The sequence below is a fragment of the Dunckerocampus dactyliophorus genome, chromosome 1 (genome assembly GCF_027744805.1).
Source record: "Dunckerocampus dactyliophorus isolate RoL2022-P2 chromosome 1, RoL_Ddac_1.1, whole genome shotgun sequence".
Taxonomy (NCBI): domain Eukaryota; kingdom Metazoa; phylum Chordata; class Actinopteri; order Syngnathiformes; family Syngnathidae; genus Dunckerocampus; species Dunckerocampus dactyliophorus.
Window position 1 is genome coordinate 16,259,721 of NC_072819.1, and position 24,682 is coordinate 16,284,402.

At 40.3% G+C, this 24,682-nt stretch overlaps 2 protein-coding genes across 2 annotated transcripts in view; one reads left to right on the forward strand and one right to left on the reverse strand.

Annotated features, from left to right (window-relative positions):
* mtor (mechanistic target of rapamycin kinase) overlaps window positions 1–24,682 on the forward strand; it is a 127,066-nt gene that overhangs the window by 49,582 nt on the left and 52,802 nt on the right. Inside the window, exon 29 of the mRNA XM_054767890.1 lies at window positions 23,013–23,088. Within this exon, the coding sequence (XP_054623865.1) occupies window positions 23,013–23,088 (76 nt within the window). The remainder of the gene's footprint in view (window positions 1–23,012; window positions 23,089–24,682) is intronic.
* On the reverse strand, window positions 8,966–11,764 carry angptl7 (angiopoietin-like 7). The gene is made up of 5 exons (XM_054767901.1): window positions 11,320–11,764; window positions 10,750–10,850; window positions 9,916–10,110; window positions 9,641–9,836; window positions 8,966–9,571 (listed from the first exon to the last, which is right to left on the reverse strand). The coding sequence occupies exons 1-5, from the start codon at window positions 11,678–11,680 to the stop codon at window positions 9,402–9,404; spliced, it is 1,023 nt and encodes a 340-aa protein (XP_054623876.1). The 5' UTR covers window positions 11,681–11,764; the 3' UTR covers window positions 8,966–9,401.

The window sequence follows — 24,682 nt, forward strand, 5'->3', positions numbered from 1 at the left end:
ATCTGTTCCCGTCTGGATGCAAATATTTACTAATCTGGCACAGTGTGGACGTGACTTTTTTTTCAACCCACAAAAAAAAATCCCATGAGCGTTCCCGTGTTTACTTGGCCTGAGAATTGCCAAATAGTAATTGAACTCAGGAGTGCAATGCTGGTTGATTAATCTCTGCATATCATATTATAATCAGCCTAATCTAAAACGTCAGTTTGTCACCTGAATGGTTAACATCTAGGATTTCTAATTGCCTTCATTTCCTTCACATAATTAGTAAGGCATATCTTTTCTAATAGCTCAGAGGAGGTAAAGTGTCACCCTCATCCTGATTTTCTCCCGAATTGAAAACAATGCAATGTAATAATATCCTACGGAATTAGTACCGTGTCTGATGAGATTTCACAGAGATCTATTGTAAGCATCTCAACAACAGTTTTTCTTAATTTAAATTACATAGCTTTACGCTACAGCACATTTTGTTCGAATAAGATCATTTTAAAAGTATTAAAAAAATACTAATAAAAAAAAATAATTAATGATGATAAACATACAGGAGGTTGACCACAATCAAATATAACAACAAACTATTTTTTGCAACATTCACTTTTTTTTTCATTATGAGGGTTATTTCATGACATACAGGCATTGTCATAGTAGTGATTGCAATAAATACCATACAGACTTCATGTTTGAGACTATGTCTCCCAACTGGCCTGGGAACGCCTCAGGATCCGCAGGACTGCCAACATAGATGCACAGAGCATCTATGTTGGCAGTCCTGTCCAGTTTGTTATCCAGATGCACTTCCAGGTATTTGTAGGTGTAAACCACCTCCACACGGTCACCTTTAATGAGAACAGGTTCTGGCTATGTCCTATTTTTCCTGAAGTCCACCACCATTTCCCTGGTCTTGGTGGTGTTGAGGTGCAGGTGATTTGCGTCGCACCAGTTGACGAAGTCCTGGATCAGTTTTCTGTACTTATCCTCCTGTCCATTCCTGATACATCCCACGATGGCCGTATTGTTTGCGTACTTCTGTACAAAGATAGATGTGTACAGGGTAACCAGAACAGGAGAGAGCAGAGTTCCCTGCAGTGCTCCCTTGCTGCTGGTCACAGTGTTGGACCTGCAGTTCCCCAGTCGCACATACTGAGGTCTACCAGTCAGGTAGTCTGTGATCCATGCCACAAGATGTGAACTTTCTCCCATCTGTGTCAGTTTGTCCCAGAGGAGCTGAGACTGGATGGTGTTAAAGGCGCCAACCGAATACATTATTAACATCAACAATTCCCAGCTGGGTGAAACTATTATTTTGAGTAATGAAGAAGTCTTTGTTAATGGGCCCGTAGTATTACTGCTCTCCTCCCGCATTCATTTAGATTTTCTTGATGAATTCCTGGAACTTTTCCCTCGCCCGTAGTGCCGTTTCAGGTCAAGTCTCTCCTTGTCTGACACACCAGCACTCCGGTGTTCCTCACTCCTTCTCTGCCACTACTGGTCGTCTTTTGGGGTGTCCATGACAGCCCTTTGCTCTCATCTCCTGTGCGGCTGCAGTGGCGCGGTCGTAGGTATTCACTCCATCGCTCCAATGAATTAGCATTTTAACCAGAGGTGTCTGGAACTGAACCCTTCTCTTCTTAAGTAAATTTTTAATGCTCATATAAGACTGTTGTTGTGTCATTGTGGTTGAAAAAAATTTGCTTGTTTCCTATATGCACCTTCCTCTTCCACACCATCTTTAAAATTGCTTATTGCATCTCAAACGTCTGAAAGTTGAGAATAATGGATCTTGGTGCAGCATCCGGGTTACGTTTTTGTGCAAGAGCACGGTGGGCACGCTGGAGCTGCAGGTCCTCGGGTAGATGTAGTTCTGTTTTTGGCCACTGTTCAATGAATCTACTCACAGGGCCCTCTTTCGTGTCTTCGGAGATGCCGAACATATGGATTTTGTTCAGGCTGGATCTTCCCTCGAGGTCTGTCAGTTTTTCTTGCATCCGGCTCACTTGGTCTAGAATTTCTATCATCGCCTCCCCGGTGCCTGTCCTCTACTCTTCAATCTCTGCTATGCCTCCCAGAGCCCCGGCCAGAGTTACCTTCTGCTCGTGTAGGTTGTTGCGGCGAGCTGTTAGCTTGCTCTCGATGTCCTGTTGGAGTGTGACGATTTCTTCCTTCATATCCTGTCCAGCGGGATAGTGGTTGTACCCAGGTCGGTTCCTCACTGCTGAGCTCATTCTCTCATCAGGTGCCCACCTGACGACCCCAAGGGCGTTTGAAACCCACCCCTCACCCACAACATTGCCATACATGTCCACAGCTTCGAGATGACATGCATACATCGTTAACATTATGCCACAGATATAGTAATAGTATAGTAATACTATACTATTGAACCTTTTAAGTTAAATAACCTTTTAGATGAATATGTGGCTGTTCATATGGGTTTGCTAATGTTAAGTCACTTTAATTTAAAGATCATAACATCATCGATTGTAACTTGAGGTCATATTCACATGTCTTTCATATGAATCGTTGGTGGATGAGCATCGTCATTGTCACAACAATAAAGTTTGACTGGGGACTCTGTGATTAGCATTACAAGCCAACATCCTGCAGCCTACTTTTAATCAAATAATTACAGCATTGAATGACATACTTGTATTACCCCCTTGTCCCATGACCTGTAGATGTCGTCTGTCATCTTTTCCGTCCCTCTTTTTTCTTATTTCTGTTTTTTGGGAGAATGGTGTGTTGAAAGCTGTTTTCCAGGCATCTAATTTGGACGGTTGCCTCTTTTTCATCTACGATGAGTTTCTGGACTTCTCAGCAGTCCTGTTTTCAATTTGTCGGGAGCCTTGATGATGATGAATGATGGGAGCAGGCACTCTCCGCATCTGGTTCTCACCTCCTTTCAGAGTTTGGGCCGGTGTGCAAAATGCAAGACGTAAACGTGGCTCTAATGAGTCGTGACTTGTATTTGAAATGAAAAGAAAGGACTCTGAAAGCTTTCATACGGTATCTGATCCCCATTGTGGTAATAATGGAGGCAACGCGCGATTCTCTGAATATGTCATTAGTCATGGTGTGTGTTAATGACCCTCTGATTACTGCAAGAGTTGTTGATTTTATTTTTGTCACATGGATCCTTATCGCACCATCTGAATGTTCCAACTTGAATATATAAATATTGTAACAATTTAATTAAACCTTTAGAAGGCATTTTTATTAAAATACATTACACTTTAAACCTGAGGACATTATTATTACAATTATTATGAAACATTTCAGTAACATTTAAAAATGTAACATTATCATTATATATTTCGATTATATGCCAAGAAGAGTGGAACCTCCAAAGTTGATCACATTTCATTCCAAATTATTTGTATTTTCAAACAGTTTTCCAATAAGAAATAATGTAACATGAAATAATTCAACCAACACAAAACCTTTATTAAATGTACAGATCATGTTTAAGTTTTAACATTCTTAACTGTTGTACTGAATTTAACCACTGTATAATAAAATTGTGCAGTAATTGCTAGTGATGTAAATCTCTTTGTGATAGAGGATTCGATTCGAATCTAGATACACGTTACGATACAATTAAAAAAATTATATATTTTTAAACAGAATAACTCAATATGATTTGATGCAGTGTAGAAACGATAACATTCGATTTGATTCAAGGGTTAATGTTGATGAAGACATAAATCTTGCATTATAGAATAAAGATGCCAATTACAGTAGTACCACTCATAACGTAAACCTCCTTTTATGTAAATTCCACTGAACGTAAAGAATTTATGTACAGTTTTTGCATCGTATTACGAAAGGAATTCCATATAACGTAAAGCGTCAAGTCGGTGCAAGCGACAGAGAGACTAACAGAGTACACTTGGTGACGCCTTCTGACGCTTCACGCTCTCATTGGCTAATTATTATTTTCACACAGCATTATCGTGTAGCGCGTGTGCGTTTGTCTGTGAGACCAGCTGACTCTTAGACTCTTTGAGTCGCGTTTCGACTCAGGCTAGTCCTCCTCCTCCCCTCCACTTGCGTTCTCCTGAACAGTAAGATTGTTTTTGTTTTTCAGTTTTATTCAATTACAGTAATCTTATTTATTACCTTATTTTATATTGGAATGTTACTCTACTATGTTTATGCTAACGTTTTCTTATATTTTCCCACCATATTTGGTGGACTTTGAATATTTTGAAGTGCCAAACATAAAATCCCTATAACATAAAGGTTCTCGGAACGGATCTACTGTATATGAAAGTAGCATTCTTACAGTATTTTCAAATGTGTAAAAGACCACATCATATCCCCATGCATGCTGTAAGGCACTGCAAAAATAAAGTCAACAGAATAACATGTCAAATGTTTATATTGTTTAGACACAGACCAAAAAAATCTATATTTTACATTCTATATCGGTTATTTGTAGTTTTATACCTGGTAGATTTGGAACATTTAAGTTTTAAAAATGTATTTAAGAATGTTGCTAGAAATGGAAGTGGAGCCACCAAACTAATTTGACAATAAACATCCATAGAACTGTATAAAATATAACAATGAAAAAACAGTCTTAGCCGTCAGTCCAATCAACAATACACTGTGTTAGTTTGGAAAAGTAAACTACTCAAAATGTCATAATAATTCAATCATGTCATAATTAAGTGCAACATTTCAGACTGAGCATGATAGTGTTTTCAACACTCCAGGTAGGTAACTAAGGTGAAGCATTTCTAAGTAAACAAGTTACAAAGCAAAACAGTTACCATACTCACCTCTTTTGGTCTGGCTGCTCAAGTTTTGCACCCTTCTTGTAAAATCCAAAGACGTTCCAAACTTTCGTTTTTTGGGGGGTATGTGTTGAAAATCTTTCACTGTGATTAGCTAGGCGGTGAGTAGTAAATTGCGGTAAATAGTAGCAGGCGCACTGGCTGGGGGTTGGCTAGCTTATGAGCCTGCAACCATTTACACCCATTCTCGTTCATACATGCATGCATTCATACATTCATTATTTATCTCCAAGAGAAATTTAATTATAATTTATGTTTTTGCTGGCGTTTATTTGTCTGTTTGTGTTCAAAATAACTTTAAAAGTTCTGACTGGATTTGGATGAAATTTTCAGGAATTTTCGGAAATGGGATATGGAAGAACGGATACAATTTTGGGGGTGATCCGCATCGCCGTCTGGATCCAGGAATTTTTTTAAGGATTCTTTTAACATTACGAGATAGAGATTTTTGGCATTTGTGCATATAACTACACAAAAAATGGTCAGAGCACTTGGAAAAGAAATACAAGACAAGTTTCCAACATGTTCTACAAAATATCAAAGACTGATCCAAAAAATTTGGATTATTATTTGCGGTGTGACTCACAATATGGAGGGAACTATGGCGCTTGGCGGAGGTCTGCGCTCTCCAAGTCCTTCTCCAGTTATGTATATAATATATAAATATAATTATGTATAATTATATTTTTATATAATTATAAAAAATTACATTAAATAATTATGACATTATTGTATTATATTTATGGCTGATTCTTATCGATAAAGGAGGCTTCCACTGACGCATCGGAATTGTCCTTCATCAAACCGGATATCCTGTCGCATCGGTTTATCGTTAACCCTAGTAATTGCAGTAATAATACAGTAATTGTAGTAAAACTACTGCAATGCCGCATCTAATTAAAAATGCTAAAGCAACAGAAACACTACAAAGAACAAACCTCCAAATTACAGAGATTAAGCACCACAAGCCAAAAAAGCACTTGAGAGCTGACCACAGCAGTGTTTCCGCTTTGTGTAGCAGCCCATCGGACCATCGCCAACATTTTGAGACCCTGTCCTCTGGTCTCCTGTGCAGACATGTGAGTCTTTCATCCATCTTGTTCTCAGGGAGTGGAAGTTTTTGCTTGTTGGCTCCTCTTATGATGTCACTCACTCACATTTTAGCAAGCATTTTATATTTTTTCAAGGGACAATACTGTACTGTAGAAATGAATGATGTTGTATATACTTTACAGTAGTACGGCTTGTATAGCAAAATAGATTTACTGAAAATGAGCCAACACAGCCATTATTGTCTATATCTGACAACACAAGTCCAAGTCTACGTGTCCAAATTGTGTCCTTGGGGTGAATGTTTATAATGAGCACCATTGTTATCCAGCAGCCCTAGATCATGACGCTACCACTACTTGACTGCTTGACTCGACCGCTTGACTCTAGGCAATACACAATTTTTTGCCCCTCACTTGTGTTACCAGTTATTTGTGCAATAACATTTTCAGTGGATATTAAAACTATACTGCTGTACATTGTACAAGCTGTACACTGACTACTCTCAAGTATATTCAAGTTTACATTCTATAGTACCGTATTTTCCGGACTATAAATCGTTCCGGAGTATACGTTGCACCAGGCAAAAATGCACAATGAAGAGGAAAGAAATCATATATAAATCGCACTGGACTATAAGTCGCATTTTTGGGGGGAAATTTATTTTATAAAATCTTAGACCAAGAACAGACATTTTATCTTGAAAGGCAAGTTCTAGTGATAACAATAAAATGGAGAAGCATAGGTGGTATGTTAACGGAACTTATAGTTATTCAGATAACTATAACCTAAACAACCTGCAAAGCCATCTATATTCATCGCCTTGACACCTACCTGGTCGTGGAGACGTAACTGCACTGTTGACAAGCCTCTCCCGGCAGCACGTTGTTGAAGCATCCATTTGTGAATTTGTTCCACAAGCTGTGGTCAGTTATTAGCTTTGTTTTCTTCATTGCAGTTAGAGTATCCCCCGCTTTTCTCCCATCCCTCACAAGTTTCTCGTTCACTCCAAACTTTTTCTGCTGTTTGATGACCGTTTTCGGCTGAAAAATTCACTACTTGCAGCTTGTAATCTGCAGAATGTGATTTTCTCTTGGGGGGCATTTGTAGCTGTCATGAGCTTGCCAAAGTAAGGGGGGCGTTGTAGACCGTGAAGGCAATTTTAACCAGAGGTGCAGATGTCGTCATTTCCGTAGATATATCATAACAAACATGGCGATGAACAGTAGAAGCAATCACAAGCTTCTTGTCATGCTAACATTCGCACGCCATTCTTCCAAACAAACAAATGCTTGTGAAAGTTGTCCCATCAGCTAGAGGTCCGGTTGGGTCTTGCCCGCAATGGTTGGCGGGGATGTCTTAGCCGTTTCGGGAGCAAAACAGCAGCTGCATAGCATCCTCCGAAGCCCACGATGGCGCCTTTGTTGGCCAATGTAAAACAAAAGTAGGTGTATGTTTACTCTTATACAGCCAAAAATTCATTCAGCAATGTTATGTGTGCCATTGCACACATTAAATTATACTTATCTAATGTGGAAATAACGGCACATAATTGTTACGTCATCTGTAAGCGACAAGCTAAAAGATATGTCTTCGCCATCCACACGAACACACTGAAGCAGGAGTTTAAAAAAATCTTCAACCTGACCGGTGTTTTCCAAAAGCTGAGTTTTTAAGTACAAAAACCTCCGTATGCGTGTGGATGAGAGGCCAGAACACATAGAAAAATATGCGGTTTTAAAATATCCGTATTCGTGTGGACAGGGCCTCAGTTGTCTTTACAAGTTGATGTTTACATAGTAAATTTTCATTGGTAAAGGAGTGATAGGAATAGCACATACTTGCACATAAGTGTGCGCCCTTTCGCAGCTGTCAGTGTGAAAAAAAACATATGTAAGTTGCTCCGGAGTACAAGTCGCAGGACCGGACAAACCATGAAAAAAAGTGTGACTTATTGTCCGGAAAATACGGTATGTCCCTTGAGAAAATATACTGTAATAAATATACCGCTTTGAGATTTATACATTAGTGTGTTCCATGTTTTTATAGACTTGGGTTAGTAGAACATCTGTCACATTCTCACAAAGGTCTTTAGGTGCAATGGTATTTTTCCCACAAGGGAAGGGGCTCCATTACAACCTTAATTAGATGTTTACCGTGACTTAAAGGGATAGTTTGGATTTTTTTTCACATGAAGTTGTATGACATCTGCTTAGTTGTTCTGCTTAGTTGCCGGGGCCATTTAAGTAAAGAGTTTGGCTTCTCAAAACAGTATGGGTTCAAAAGAGTAATACATTTGCATCACAAAAATGCCTCCTCCAAAAAATCAGACCTCACAAATAGCTCGGCATTATATTTGTCTCCCGCCGTATCCCTGCACACTGTCACATTCTTGTGTGCATTCTTGTGTATGCGATGAAGACGGTCGCATCTTGTTCTGCTGTGGAACACACACGTAAACAAGATGGCCATGGTGCTCCGTCACGGAAGAAGATGCTAGTGTCTTCATCACATACACAGGAATGCACAGGCGGCAGTGCGCAGGGATACGGTTGGAGACAAATATAACGCCAAGCGACTGATTTCTTTTTGGCATTTTTGTGATGCAAATGTATTACTCTTTTGAAGGCATGTAGGTTTGAGAAGCCAAACTCTTTACTTAAATGGCCCCAGCAACTTAGCGGAACTACGTTCCTCCTCACTGATATCCGACCATAACTGAGCTCACGGGACCAATTGGGGGCGTAAGTCACTCTTGATGCACTACACTGCTGATGGGGATGTCATACAACTTAATGTCAAAGAATCTGACCGAACCTACGGCAAAGTTCCTGAGCTTGGCCTGACTGTTCTCCTGAAACTTTTAGCCATCTTTTTGTTCCTATAACATAGCAAAATTGTATTATTTGACTCAAGGCGATGAAAGGGCTAGCTAGCATGTTCGTGTGTGGTCTTCATTCCTACCATTGCTTAGGAGCGCTTTGGGTTGAATGTCAGGATGTGACCTAAGAGTCAGAGGTCAGTGACTGGCGCAAATAGACTGGCAATGAATGGTGAGAATACTGCATTATGTTAGTTACATTTCAAACTAGCCACAGAGATAGTAAAATTGTCACTTTCTTTTAAAAATATGTTTATTTTCTGTCACATATAAAAACACACATCTGTACACATTTTACAACAATGACAATCAATGGCTAGTGTATACCAGTACAATGTGGCATAATTCAATAATATTTGGTCCCATTCCAGCAATTTCAAACCACATTTGAGCACAATCGTTGCTACGTATCACTTGTTTTTGCTTGCCCTATGTATAAATGAAGCACAATCCAGCCACACACATATGTAAGATTTTAAGAAATAAAACATTTTACTGATAAATAGACTAATCACACACACACGCACACAGTCTGCAATTTACAGTCAAACATGATACAAATAAAAAAAAAATTCATCAAACTTAATCAGGCCAACATAAAGAATGAATCTCCTTCCTTTGGCTGCCAAGGGAAAGCCTCATCATTCCATCCAGGACATAAGGTGTAGAACTTAAGGCTGAAACCCAACTGGCCGGATCTTCATCTCCACCTTTTTCAAGGAGTAGTTGGGACCGTGCCATCCGTACCAAGTGATGCCGTCTGTGCTCTTCACGTGGTCACCATAGCGGTAGAAAACGCCGTTCAGGTTGGAGTCGGTGCAGCAGTTGTACCAATAACCACCTACGAAAACACGAACATTGTAAAAATGTGCTTGTAAGATGCATTGGTTTTGAAGTTACAAATGATTACCTTTACGTAAAGAAGCGCAGTCATCCACACACTTGTCGTTGTCTTTGTTGAGTGTGCTGAAGTTGGTGTTGTTGTGGTAGCGCAGGGAGTCTCCGGCGTTCCCACTGTAGTGGGCCAGGAAAAGCTTGTAGCTGTTGAGCTCATTGGCCACAGTGAAAAAGCCATACTCAGCATAACGGCTCTCTCCTTCCCAGTCCTGCATTTGTGAGCATTTTAACGTATTAGTTTTTATGTGTTCAAAATGCTTTATGGATATTTTTTTTCTTAAAACCTACCTCCATCTCAATTCTGAGCACAGTGGGCCGCCTTGTTAGACGGAATATGTTGTCGTTGCCAAGCCAGAAGTCTCCGCGGATGGATCCAAAGCCACTTTTATACTGCTTCCAGTCGCGGTTGAATGACATCAGGCCCACTTTACGTCTCTGGATCAGAGTCCATCCGCCTCCATTTGTCTCCATGTCGCAGAACACCTACAAAGCATTTCCAAAGTGTCTTACCATGGACGATCATATACGGTCATGGAAAAATTTGGACAGCCCATGTGTGGCATCCCCCTTTTGGTTATGGTCAAAATGTTATGGAAGTGCATACTTACAATACAGATCTCCAAGTTGTATAATCATTAGACAAATGGTCAATGACTTATGTATGGCCAATCATTTGCCAGGTCCCGACCTTGCTTCTGCAAAGGCGTTGCTTGATGGCGGCCATGGAAATTTGTCAAAACACGCTGTTTCTGACAAATACACTACATGGTTGCGCTTATTAATCCCTGTAAGTTGGAATGACTTGAAATTTCTCACACAGCTCAACACGCTCTACAGAGCACCCACTGTAAACTAAGATTGTTTTGCCGAATCATCACCTTTGGTACAAAGTTTTGGGGACTGACAAACACATGTCCATAAAATTTGACCAGAATTAGTTGAAAAACATGGCTTCCATCTTTGCAGGGGCACAGGTGGGGCTTAGCAGCTAATTGTCCATAAGTCATTGACCATTTGTCTAATAATTATACAACTTTGAAGATATGTGTATTAATTCAATGCTCGAGTGACTTGTAAAGCATTTTGACCACAACACCCCATGGTAGTAGTACTAGTACTCACGCTGAGCTCAGGAGTTCCCAGAAACTCGTCTTTTGGCAGTTTGTACTCGCCGGATATCTTATAGCTCTTGCTGTAGAGTGATGCACAGTCATATATGGCATCTGGGAAAAACGAAGTATCATCATTTTCATGTCCACAAAAAATAAATTAGGCATTGTAAATAAGATAGGAAACCAACCAGTTTCCTAAATCTACTGCTTTCCTGTCTATATGTCTCACTCAAAAGGTCTCTGTTCGCTTTCCTGGTCATACAGGCGTGATCCTGTGAGACCACCCAGTCAAGGTACTGAAATAATAAACAATACCATTGCCATGGGAGCCCATGCTGATTAATGTTGTGTGCGTACTAAAGTGTTGGAAGACATGATTGACAGCCATGCAGATTGGACTTTAGAGCTCAAAATTAATGAATGAAATGAACTTGGGAGCTGTATTGATGGGCAAGACTGATTATGACTTCTCACAAGAACTTTGACCTTTGAAATATTTGCTAAACGACAGAGTCTACTTTAAAGTTATTTAACAGCAAAGATAACTCAGATCCAAGATGGAGAAACTGCTGCTACTTACCTGATGTCGTCTGAGGTGCCGACTGCAGAGTCTGAAGCTGCATGATCTCCACACGGTTGTTAATTTCTGAGTACTTGCTCTCAGCCTCGGTGACCCGGGCTTCCTGCTGCCGATTCTGCTTATCCAGGTCCATGATTTGCCTCACCACGCTCCTCAGGTCGGCCTCCTGCTTGCGACTCAGTTCCCCGACAAGGCTTGTCAAGTTGGCCACTTGGACCTTGAGAGAGCGCACCTCGTCGCAGCACTGGCCCTTGGAGGGCTTTGGTGATTTCAGTGTCTTCCTGGGGCTCTGGGCCCATGTCACCGTCACCAGAACAAGGGCAAAAAGCAAAGCCGCAATGCTCAGATTGATTTTTGACATATTGGGAAAAGCTCTTGTTTTTAGTAGCAATTCAAAATGTGGTTGCCCAGTAGCTCTTCTTTGACCCAAATCTGATTTCCTCAGTGAAGACCTCCTCTCCCAGACCATCTTAAGTATTTCACATATGGGTCCTCCCCCTTCCCTCTCAGTGCACACCCGTCACTGGACTCTCCAACCCTCCCTGGGTGGAGAGGTTTCTCATCCCTTCCCTGCTACCTTTTTGTCCCAACTTACTTTCACTCATTCCACAGATGGTAGACCTGTGTTACGTTAGGTTTTTTTGGCTGTTGCGACATAATGTTTTTCTGTTTTTTGCATTTGTTTGAAATAACCACAGGTGTACCAACAGAAGTAAAGAAAGTACTGCCAGATGGCATCGCATTTCCAGTTTTAAGTCACCTTTTTAGTGTGTAAATCATATTTAATGATGAAGCTATGAAAAGTCCTTGAGTATTGTGAATACATATTGATGGTTTTATGGTCACGCTGTCATTTCCCCCTCACCGCGTTTACACGTCAGCTACACATTGCACATTTGTTTTTATGATATCCTGGGGGAGGACCATTTCTTCAATAAATCTGGTCCTCACATGCCAAGACATGTGAAATGCTTGAAGGGTTCGTGACTTGAGTGCTATTCCTCTAAAATCAGTTTGGAGGTGTAGATAGATCGATTCAACATAGTCCGATTGTTGTTGGGCTTTATTATTTTTATTTTTTTGGAAGTTAAAGCAGAAAACACTTATCAGTGTTTAATATTTACAGTTTTTACAGACATGCAAAAAGCTAAACATACTATTTAATAAATATTTTACCATAATGCTGCATAATAAATAGCAGGATAGACTTCATCAATGACAGAAATTCCAGATACATCCTGTGCTATTTACCTCTGAACACCATCAAATAATTTACACATTTATTGTACTATACAGTGAAGTTTTAAAATATGTGTATTATTTATTTTATTGTATTTATAATTAATAATGAATACAGATAATCTAACCAATTAATATGGTTAATCCTTTCGCTTAGACTTTTTGTAATTGTTATTTTTATTTTATTGTATGCGTATTGTTGTGTATGTGTATAGGTGTAAAAAGGTACACGTAATGAATAAATAACAATAATATAATTTTCTATTGTTTTATAAATGTATAAGTGTCCACATTAACAATGGGGGTGATGATTGTTGACCGTTTCATGAGTCCTTAGGTCACTGATGTGCGTCAGTCTCTCTTTACGGAAAAACATAGTAAATTCTGCCTTCCTACATTTCCTCATTTGCCTAACTGCTCCGTGAGTCACATCTCACTCGCCAACAATACATCGCAGGCATCACTTTTTCTCTTTCCTTTGCCCTGGACTTTGTCATTCGGTGCTAGCCCAGAAAGGCCTAGCTGGATGCTGGATGTTATTTTTGCATGTTTATCATCATGCTCGTTTTCCCGTTGGAAACCACCTCCTTTAAACTACTGTCTAACTCATCAGACTCTGCACGATATGGAGCACCCTACCTACCAAATTCTTATAGGCCCATGGTGATGTCACTTTGGACCCCCTGTGGTGCTAATTGCATTTACCTTATGTGGAATGGTGGCTGACATAATGCTTTAGTTACAAAAAGCCCAAAAGAGCTTTTATGTCAGTATATCTCCATTGGTATTAAATAGTAACCACCTGAGCCAAGCTGTCAGCAGAGCACTCATGGGTTCAATTACATTGAGTTGAAACCAGCAGATTCTTGGTCTCTCCGAATTTAAGAATTACATAACTTGTATTAACTGTTAATGTCTTTCTCCTGACATTGTTTTTTTGCCATTTGTACCAATCTGTTCCTTCAGTTTATTTTTAGATATTTGGATAACGTGCTGACACTCTGTAATAGGCATAGTTTCCTCACAAAATCCTTCTCTAGGCAGTTCACATGGTCTTCCTAAAGCCCCGGTCACACCGCCCGAGCTTTGCTGTAGCGTCCCTGGAACAGTGAAAAAAATTCATCACCGCTCGTAACCTCGCACCACCGTTTAACAGAAGTTGGTCCCCATTAAGGCAACGCCGTATACGCTCGGCCACCGATGATGGTCCCTCCTACCGCTCCAAAAGTTTTGAGCTGCACAAAATATTGCCAGCGGTGAGGAGCGGGCAATTTTCCGCTACGGCAAAGTTAATCACCCTCCAACAACGCTCAGTCAAAGTTTGGCGCCGCTAAACAGAAGTTCGTGGACCTTTGGGTCCGCTACGCCTACGCAGAAATCTTGAACGCTGGACCACTGCTGCTTCGCCAGCTTTGCCCAGGCGGTGATTAAACATTGCAAAAACTTAGTTGGAGCGGCTGTAAGCGCTTTACGAGCGGACACGGGATTGCTAGAACGGTGTATTGATGTATTGAATTGTATCAGCTTTGTATGGAAAGCGATCCATTGCGGTGATGAACTTTGGTTTGCTGTTAGTATGGAGGTGTCGGAGGCGGAGCATAATTTCGCTATTAATACGGGGAGGGCCAGGAGCCCATTTGGAATAGCCTTTGAGTGCAGACCTCAGTTATATCGAATTTGCCCCCAAGTTACAGTAAAACTGTAATACCATGGATATGACAAGCTGATGGTGGAGCTGTGGAATGAGCCTTCCAGCACTTCATGAGTGTAGTGTTTGCAGACACATTATATTTATACTGCTACATGTTGACCAGTAGAGGGCACTGTGGGACTGCGAATGGGACCAACAGTTGTGTGAGTGTGGAGCTGTACTGTATGATGCATGCGAGCAGACCTGGTGATTAAAGTCATAAATAACTAGTAGGCTTGTTTATTCGACACCACCCACAGAACAATGAGGATGCCACCAGCACGCATGCGCAGAACGCCGCTCTATCAAGGCTCGCGTCACCGCTAGACCAACGTTCGCTACCGTTAAACCAACACTAAAGCAACGGCGGCTTCAGCTGTGCACCGCTAGGACAACGCCCGTGTTTTCTATTTTTTTTTTACCATTTTGTGCGCGGTTACGAGCAGTGATGATTTTTTTCACCGCCCCAGGGACGCTAGAGCAAAATTCGGGCGGTGTGACCGGGGCTTTAGTCTCTGTGCTCCTGCTCCTTCTCATCGAATAAAAACACAAGGTGAGGCTAACCAATGGCTTAAGTTGCCCATTTACGTGTACGCTTATCTCCATACGTCAGTCCTACTGGCAGCCAGCCTGTGGCCTCTTGTCTAATATCAGTTAGGCTTGCTTCCAGCTCCCTATGACCTCCTGTATGGGATAAACTGTATATGAATATTGGATGGATATCAAAGGTAGATGTGACCGTGGAGTAATATGGTTTTCATTAAACCTGAGGTTGGAGATTGAGGTAGGCCTCTGTGCTCAAAGATTGCCAATAGATGTAAAGATGGATAGTGGTTTAAAACACAGGGTTCAACATTCTTGATACTATAGTGAACTTTTGCAGCATTAACTTACTAAAGCCTTGTTTCCATAAGCTGTAAAGTTCAGTTGACTGCGATGTTCTGTTGTCAAAAGATTATGGCTTTTGACGTGTACCAAAATAACAACCTGTACCACATTTCGGCTCTTTTCAGGGAATGGTAGAGGAAGGGTGGTGCAAGATACTACAATCCCTTTGAATCGTAACTTCCATTCAGAATCATTTGTTGGGTTTGTTTGTTTTGCTTTCATGTAAAAAATCGAAATGAACCAAATCTGGTCTATGAACTGTATCCAATGATGTGGTCCGCACCCAAGTTTGATCAGATTGTAAGAAACCACAATAAAAGTGGAATAATCAGAGCTTTGCATTTCGAACAAAATAATCCAATAAATGTTGACCTTCTACCTGGTTAAGCCTGGCGACTTGGGGTTAACATGCTGTTCTGTACTATTTTCCATGATTTTGGGGAGACGATATGAATATACTGGGGGTATTGTGTAGCTTTGACTGGCTGACTTCATGTCTTGGCAGGCCCTCTGGTACTCTGGTGGCTTAAGTTAGTGATGACTGCCAGCTGGTATCAGTTGTACAGCCAACTCTTTGTCAGCTAACAGTTTGCCACTCTCCGAAACCAGTAGCTCAGACAAACATCCTGAACGGATAGAGCATAGATTGGCCGCAGTCCTCAAGAGTATTCACAGCGGTTTGTTTTTTTTCTTTTATGTGTGGTATAACTTCAAGATAAATGGCATGACGGGGTATATATAAATGACTAATGACATGTGAGGATGTTGTGGTTCTTTTACTGCAAGAGACAGAAATATTGACATTTGAATTGGTTTAAATAATAAATAATTTTGTTAATTTGTATGCAGCATATAATTTTGTACCTTGTGCCTAAGGGCTGTAACGGTACGCCCTAATCACTATTCGGTACGTACCTCGGTTTTAAGGTGACAGTTTGGGCCATTTTTGGAAATAAAATGCTAAACATCAAACTGCTCAGTTTTTGTGTAAACGATAGGGATGCGCCGATCGATCGGCCACCGATCCGTATCGTCCGATTTCCGTGAAAAATATCATGTGGTCGGCATATGGTGATAAGTACTTTTTCACCGCCAATCACAAAAAAAAAATCACCTGTGGCTAGTACTATTGCAGCCCGCAAGGATCCATGCATGTAATGTAGAGTCTTGCCCTAACATTTCTGACATCGTGCTTCTCCCTCTTTCCTTCACAGTGTGCAGACGTGCCAAAACAAAAACATCATGTCTGCTGTGTGGAACTTAATTACCAACACATGCCACGAAAACTACTAACTTGCGGGAGGGAGCACCTTAAAAAGCTGTAATTTATTACTGCATTTGAAGAACAAACACTTGATGGAGTATGGTGAGCTTTTGAGGCTCACAGTGTGATCATCAGTCAAACGGCAGCTAACGCAGCCATGTGGACACCCGTCCGAAGGTGTGTGACAGTCAGATGTCTACGCAAATAACCCGAAAAGATTGAATTCATTGGACGAGATGACCGGCCTTTCTCGGTTATCGAAAACACCAGGTTCGCCGAGTGCTCTCTTACTCACCTGGAAGTCCTGCTTGAGCTCTACCAATATACTCTCACATCCAAAGTCTCCTTAAAGAAGGCGTCTCATCCTCTGCAAGTTTCACCAGTAAGATATGTTCTGTTGAAAAAGTAAGTCAAATATGTTTTTGTCTAAATTAAGGTGAGTTTATGGTTTCTTTTTTCATATCATATGGCCAATAGCACTCATCATAAATACATTGAAAAATGTATAACTAATCCATGTGGTCGGTATCAGCCGATTTTGGTCCTGGTTGATGCGTATCGGAATCGCCAGCATAAACCCTGATTGGAGCATCCCTAGTAAACAACATTAATGATTTTTAAAATGCAACAAAGAAATGCAAACTGCTTGAAGGTAGTTCTCCAATACACACAATTATCCAACAAAAATAAACTACGGTAATCAATTTAATGTATGTATAATAGTTTACAAGGTTTCTTTTTAGGAAAGTGCACTGATGCTGACATATGCAACATCAACAGTTCGAATAGTTATTTATTTGTTTTTTTGAAAATGAAAGTTCCTTATTTGCTGAATTGCAGCATAAACTGTTCCAGATTGTAGCACAGTTCCCCATCTTTACTGAACAGTGGCAGACTGCTTTTCTCCTATCCAGTTGTCAGTTGATGTATTACACAGGGACGGCCAAGTGATCCCAAATAGGAGACTTTAATGACAGAAGAGGGTTTTCAAGCTCTGGCTTCTCCTTGGCACTATTGCTAGCTATGACTCTCACTAGCCAAACCTGGGCTGTATTGTATTTATTTACAGAGTGGACACATGACTATAACAAGGCAGTGACACTTCCTGTGTCTCACTCAATGTGTACAGAAAGGGAACTCGGTACACCTCTGTACCATTTAAAAAAAAAAAAAAAAAAAAAAGAAAAAAAAAAAAAAGAAAAACAGATTACGAATACATGTACCATTACACTCCTATCTTATATATATATATATATATATATATATATATATATATATATATATATGATATAAAGTTTGGCTTTTTAATTTAAATGGAGAAAAAAAGGAGTTTACATTATGTCCAACAATCCTACTGACAATTGTGTTAATATTTGGCTTAAAAACATTGACTATGGACTTGTTTGTTCACATGGCAACAACAGCATTCCAATGAGGTAACTTCCAGTTTTCAGGGGTGGTGGTGGTGGGGAGGTGCACCAGAGACACTTTTTTCTTTTGGCCTCTTGACCCGAAAGGTGCAGAGGCCCAGAAAACACTGGCCTGCGTTGGTCTCTCCCAGTTTGGTGATCACGTTTCAATAGTATTTCCAGCTGATGGCCCAGCACTCTTAACTTGCTTGAGGCAACAAAACCAAAACCTCCTCGAAACTCCCCCCAAGCCACTCTTATCCCAAAACAATTTGCTAGGACACAGGTCACCAAGTATTGATGTAACTTCCTTTGCATCCACGCTTATCGCATCCAACTATGTGCCGCTTTCTCTGTCGCAGAGAGGCTGAGATCTGTGTTTAATACAGGCGCTTAACTCTTAATCGTTACCATAGAACACATATTCGTGCCAAACTTCCCTAAGAGACCATGTATTACAAGTTTAGTTTCCTGCTTAAATCATGTTTAGGATATGTGTGCTGCTTATGTCATGACATAAATTAAGCTCTGTATTCCCTCAACATTCCCTTAACATTGTAATGGTCCTTTAAATATCAGTCATAGTGCTCAAGAAATAGTTATAAAAATTGAAACTTTTGAAGCATAGGTTTGGTTATGGTTGGGTTTATATTAGACAGCTCCAAAGGCCTGCTTTTACTGAACGGTACTCTTCATTGATTGAGTAGCAATTTCAGTATCAGTTTCAGTAGCCGCTTTTCTAGACTGTTCAAACTGGCAGTAATGGTCTCCTATTATGCGCAAGTTACTCTATAATGATGTTCTAACAGTAACAGGCGTCTGTATAAGTACTGTAAGTGCCCATTGTGTGGTTTTTATGACGTCATGAATGAAAAAGCAGGCTTCGCTACACATCTAAAAAAAACAAACAAAAACTGATGCTCTGCCAACTAACAGTCAGCTGCAGTTGTGGGCTCTGTAAGTTAGAGCTTTTTGTTTTTCTTCAGCGAATAGGCTAACCTAGCATGATGTTGTTAAAATGTGACTGTAATGTTGGCACTGTAACTCATATACTGTAGCTATTCTAGTGTATTTGTAAAAAAATGAATGAAGTGCACAATAGCACTTCCTAGAGCCACGCATTCTGTTGGAGACAGGCGTGGACAAACACGGCTGATTAGAATTAAAGTTACAGACACACAAAACGGCGTGGTCCTAATAGGGCTTAAAAGCACATTTCAACTGCTTAAATTCCAGCATTTTCCAGCATAAATTCTGGACGTCACACTTACAATACACTAATGTGCGACCGGTGAGATTTCAAAAACTTGAAAAATACTAGAATACTGGACCCTTAATTCAGTTTTATTGTGTTTCACTGTTCTGTATAAATGGCATAGAACTGTGTATGTTCTTCCCCCAACATTCCACCTTTGGCAGTGGTATCAGAAATGTATTGAATTGTATCAGCTTTGTATTGAAAGCAATTGTCCAACAAGAATTCCATGACTCAGATGCTGGCACTGAAGTCGTCCCTCATCTCAATCGTTTGAATTCAGGATGCTAGCTCAATGTTGCAAAAATGTCCATCCTTCTGTGGTTTCTCTTTAAAAGGCAAAGGCGTATCATTGTGGCAGCTTGTGTTACGGCTCTGATGCGGTCATTTTGTGGGATTCCATTGTAGTTTTTCGATTTCAGATGACATCCCGATCCATTTTGTACTTGACTGACACTTACAAGAATACCACTATGGAGTAAAAATTAATTCCTCCTGAAGAAATGTCTCCGGAGATTTCAAACCTATACATTTGATCGACCAATATTAATTTTCTAAACTGCACATTGCCAGTCCCCCTTCTAAAAATATTATGCTTTACATTATCCAGGATCAGGTGGATTTTCCTTAATAATTAGATTAGTTTCAGTTTCAAGGCTCGGTATCCCTCTCTGTTTGCTTTGCATACATTAGAGATTATTAAACGAGGGACTTGGCCTTCTTTCTTCTATTTTTAGTAGTAAAGTATATTGTTCTATATCGGTCCAACGCTGGCTTTCAAGTAAGCATGGATGTTACTTACCTAATGGAAAGATTCACTTTTCAAAAGAGCTTGCTTTCACAGTCATTGTAGTAATTGTTGAAAGCCAAGATCATTTTTGGTGATTCATAATGATTTCACTTTACGGTATACTGCACTTTCGATTTTCCCTCTGGATATTTGAAGAACAAAAGTCGGGCAAAAATCTGTTTTTGTAATCGAAATGGTTATAAATATTCTCCGTCATTCAAGCTTAAAAGCAAACCTGTTTGTTCAGTACTCGGAGACCCACTGTGAGTTAATATATATAGCTATATGGTATGAAATTGCCCTTTTTTCAGTCTAATAGTCTCTCGGGTTACTTTGTCGTGTTTACATTATAAAGGCAATTGGCTGGCCAATCCCTTCCTTTTTCTTCTCTTTTAGTTGAGGACTCGGACTACTAATATCCAGATGTAATTCAACCTCTTAAGCAATGTTATTCAGGATAAATGATACATTTTCTGAACATATTGATAGTGGACTTCAAGTCCACTCTTGGCCTCACCAGCTTTGAATTAAGATATGATGCGTGCACACCCACCACAATAGAGAAGCATGACAGTAGTCTCAAGAAGTTATGTGCTCATTAATAGTTTGATGGAGAACATAGTGTGTGAACCTTGTCATCTGGATGTGTTTTCTGTGGGGAACCTGGCAGCCAGATGGCTTTCACTGTGGGACAATTATGTCTCCAGGGTCCACAGAAGAGTCAAACATATTGAAATACAAGTGATATGTATTATGCTGGTCAGTAGATGGCAGTAAAACACAAAATATTGAGACATTACCTAACATTGCGTGAAGTCATGATGTCAGCCATGGTATGACCGACATGATAGAGTGAAAAAAGTTCTCCCATCTTGTGTGGAAGTGGTACGTTTTTGGCATCTTAAGTTTAAAATAAATAAATTCAAGGCTAAGTATGTCATCCCCTGAGGTACAGGAAGATTGTTGAACAGGGCCATCTACCTTAGAATCACTGATTACAACGTAATGGCCACAGGAAGAACACTGAAGATAGGTCGTGGATGGGTCTTCCATGGAAGGCCTTGGCTGTATATTTTGGGTCATTGTTATATGTTATACTGCAGTATAATAATGACCCAAAATATACCGCTAAGGCCACAAAGGTGTCGCTTAAGAAGATGCAAATTAAGGAGTTGGAAATAATTATCATATGCCCTTAGGGTACAGGAATATTTGACTTCCTATGGGTTGTGAATGGGTCTTCCAGCATGACAAAGTCCCACTATATACGGCCAAGGCAAGCCAATAACAACAACATTAATATCCTGGAGTGGCCTAGCCGGTCTCCGAACTTTAATCCCATAGAAATCTGTAGCGTTAACTGAAACGTCAAGTTGCCAAGTGACAACCTCAAAACCTTCAGGATGTGGAGAGTGTCTTTAAAGAGGAATGAACCAAAATCCCTCCTGAGATGTGTGCAACCCTGGTGACAAACTACAAGAAATGTCTGACATTGGTGCTTGCCAACAAGGGTTTTGCTTGAGGATCAAATACTTATTTTATTCAAATCCAATTCATTACCTTCATTTAATGTTCCTTTCCGGACCTTGCTAAAAAGGTGTTCTCACGATAACTGTATGATGTGTGGCGGTTGCATTTGGTTCCGATCAAGCCACCTTTTGTGAATATTAATTGTACCTGTCAGGTATTGAGTTCAGCATCAGCAGCTTGCAGTGGTCATTTGCTGATCCATTTCATCACATTCTAACCTTGACTGTGCGTTAAAGCTACTGTTCTGACAAATACAGATTTCACTGTCCTCAGGAACTCTGCCACATACCAGCGCTTTTTAAACGCTTCATTTTGGCTGGTTGTGGGCGGCCCGCTTCTACTTTCCTTCACTTCTACTCTATCCTGCTTCTTTACCCGTTGAGGAAGTAGAGTTGCCTTTCACAGGAGTGTTTCCAGATGTGGGGGGAGGTGTGTGTGAGTTCAGGGTGTGATTGTGACAGATAACACATCTTTTGAAAAGTGTGACAAATGCAAATCAGTCTGTTTCCCCCAACAATGATCAATTTTGTTCAGAGAGAAAACACTTCAGGTGATGGCGTACATAACGCTCCATAAAAATCTAACCTTGCGTTGTGGCGACACACAATAATGACATATGATGATGCAATCAAAGCCTTTGTTTTTTTTTATTAACAACTTGTCATAGTACTGTAGTATATAGTAACACTTTAATCTATAACAAGTTAATATCTTAGTACAGACATTATGTAACATGGCGGGACACCTTGGAAAGATGTCTGGCCACCCTAAAGTGATGTCAAAATTGTGTTTCTTCGGTAATGAACTTGTATTATAATTATTACATCTTATGACAGTATTTGAAAGTTTACTAAAAGCCTGCATATGTCACAATAATTAAGAGTATATTTTCTTTTGTAATTTGGTTCTCCGTTTACGGCGTTCCATGATTACATACCAGCTCCCATAAATTAATTGAAAATAATTGGAAAACACGAGCACTAGTTATAGTGCGGTGTGCCACAGAATGTGTATGTGCTCAGTATTGGCCGCACTTGTCTCAGTTGCCGCACTTGTCTCAGTTGCTTGACTATCGTGATCATCATTAAGGGTAAAGGTCGTATTTTAACGTCTGCCCTGACGTTGGATGACCCGGAGGTGGTCGATGGAAAAAAATGTGCAAAAACGAAACAGGCGACTGTTGGCCACAACCACGCCAAAACAACATGAGCAAACTCAACTGTCCCCTCTGCACGTAACTGCCCCCCTCGGCACACACACGCACACAAACACACACACAAAACTCTTAACACAACAGTAGTGTACACATAACTGTCAGGTCGCTGATACTCTGAAAGCGACAGTAATAACTTTGCAGTGTAGTGGTTTTATTATTGAGATGGAAAGGTTGCTTGTGCTTTAGCTTTTGTTTTTTAATACTGTTTAATTTAATTCTTGTATTTAGTGTTACTATATTTTATATCCTTCATGCGTTCTGTGTGTAGTGTGAGTGACTTAGGAGTTAATTTAGGTATAACATCCGACCAATTTTGACTTCCATCACAGTCTTGGAATGGAATTCATACATAACGCGAGGACTACCTGTATAAGATGTCCCAATAGCTTGTTTTTGTCTCTTTTTCTTGCAGTATCAACAATAAACTGCAACAGCCGGAAGCTGCGTCGGGTGTGTTGGAGTACGCCATGAAACATTTTGGTGAACTGGTAAGTGTTTTGCTTCCTTAAGTTCAACAAAACTGACAGATAGCACTTAACCTGCAATTAGTCATCAATACGCAGGATTTGTCATTTTAATAAGCCAAAATGTTTCATTCATTGCAGCGTAGTCAAGCCAACAAGTACAAATGCAAACTTTTATAATTGTATGTATATTTAAAAGTGTCAGGGCAGACGAGAAAACGAGTCTACCAAATGGAAACCATATTATCTTAGTTTCTGAATATGTTGGACTTAGTAATTCTACCTGTCAACAGTACCAACAGCAACACCCACACACACACAAGTACAGAAAACCTCCCCTTTTTTCAGTTATAATACAACCTTAATGAACTGTATCATGGGTGGTCTTATGTCTGCACACACCTCTTCATGGGGTATCCTTCTCCTAATATACAGGGTCATTTGAGCCGCCTACCCTGTTCTAAAAACACAGCATGTGGGAAACGCATTTGCTCGTCTGACTGAAAAAAAAGTGTGAGAATAACAATGTTTAGTTATTTACAAACACAGTTTTTTATGTTATATGCATGCTTGTGATGCATGCTGTGATTGTCCTGTACTACAGTACAGTACTACAGTACTACACACATATATATATATATATATATATATATATATATATATATATATATATATATATATATATATATATATATATATATATATATGTATATATATATATATATATATATATATATATATGTATGTATGTATATATATACACTGCTCAAAAAATTAAAGGAACACTTGGAAAACACATCAGATCTAAACTGGGGGGAAAATGATCTTGAATATCTTTCCTGATAATACGTGGGTGATGTATTAGTAACAAAATGATGCCACATAATTTGATAGAAATGAAAATGATCACCCTATAGAGGGGGGAATCAAAGACACCCCAAAAATGAAAGTGAAAAAATGATGCAGCACACTGGTCCATTTTGCTAAAATGTCATTGTAGCAACTCAAAATGATTCTCAGTAGTTTGTGTGGCCCCCACGTGCTTGTACGCATCCCTGACAACGTCGGGGCATGCTCCTAATGAGACTACGGATGGTGTCCTGGAGGATCTCCTCCCAGATCTGGACCATCACCGCGGTACCTGGACGCATGGAGGAGATTCCAGGTGACAGGTAGTTACTCCAGGAGAGCTGGACAGGGCCGTAGAAGGTCCTTCAACCCTCAGCAGGATCGGTATCTGCTCCTTTGTGCAAGGAGGAACAGGATGAGCACTGCCAGAGCCCTACAAAATGACCTCCAGCAGGCCACTGGTGTGAATGTTTCTGACCAAACAATCAGAAACAGGCTCCATGAGGGTGGCCTGAGGGCTCGACATCCTGTAGTGGGCCCTGTGCTCACTGCCCAGCACCGTAGAGCTGGATTGGCATTTTCCATAGACCACCAGAATTGGCAACTACACCACTGGTGCCCTGTGCTCTACACTGATGAGAGCAAGTTCAACCTGAGCACATGCGACAGACGAGAAAGGGTCTGGAGATGCCGTGGAGAACGTTATGCTGCCTGCAACATCATTCAGCATGACCGGTTTGGTGGTGGGTCAGTGATGGTCTGGGGAGGC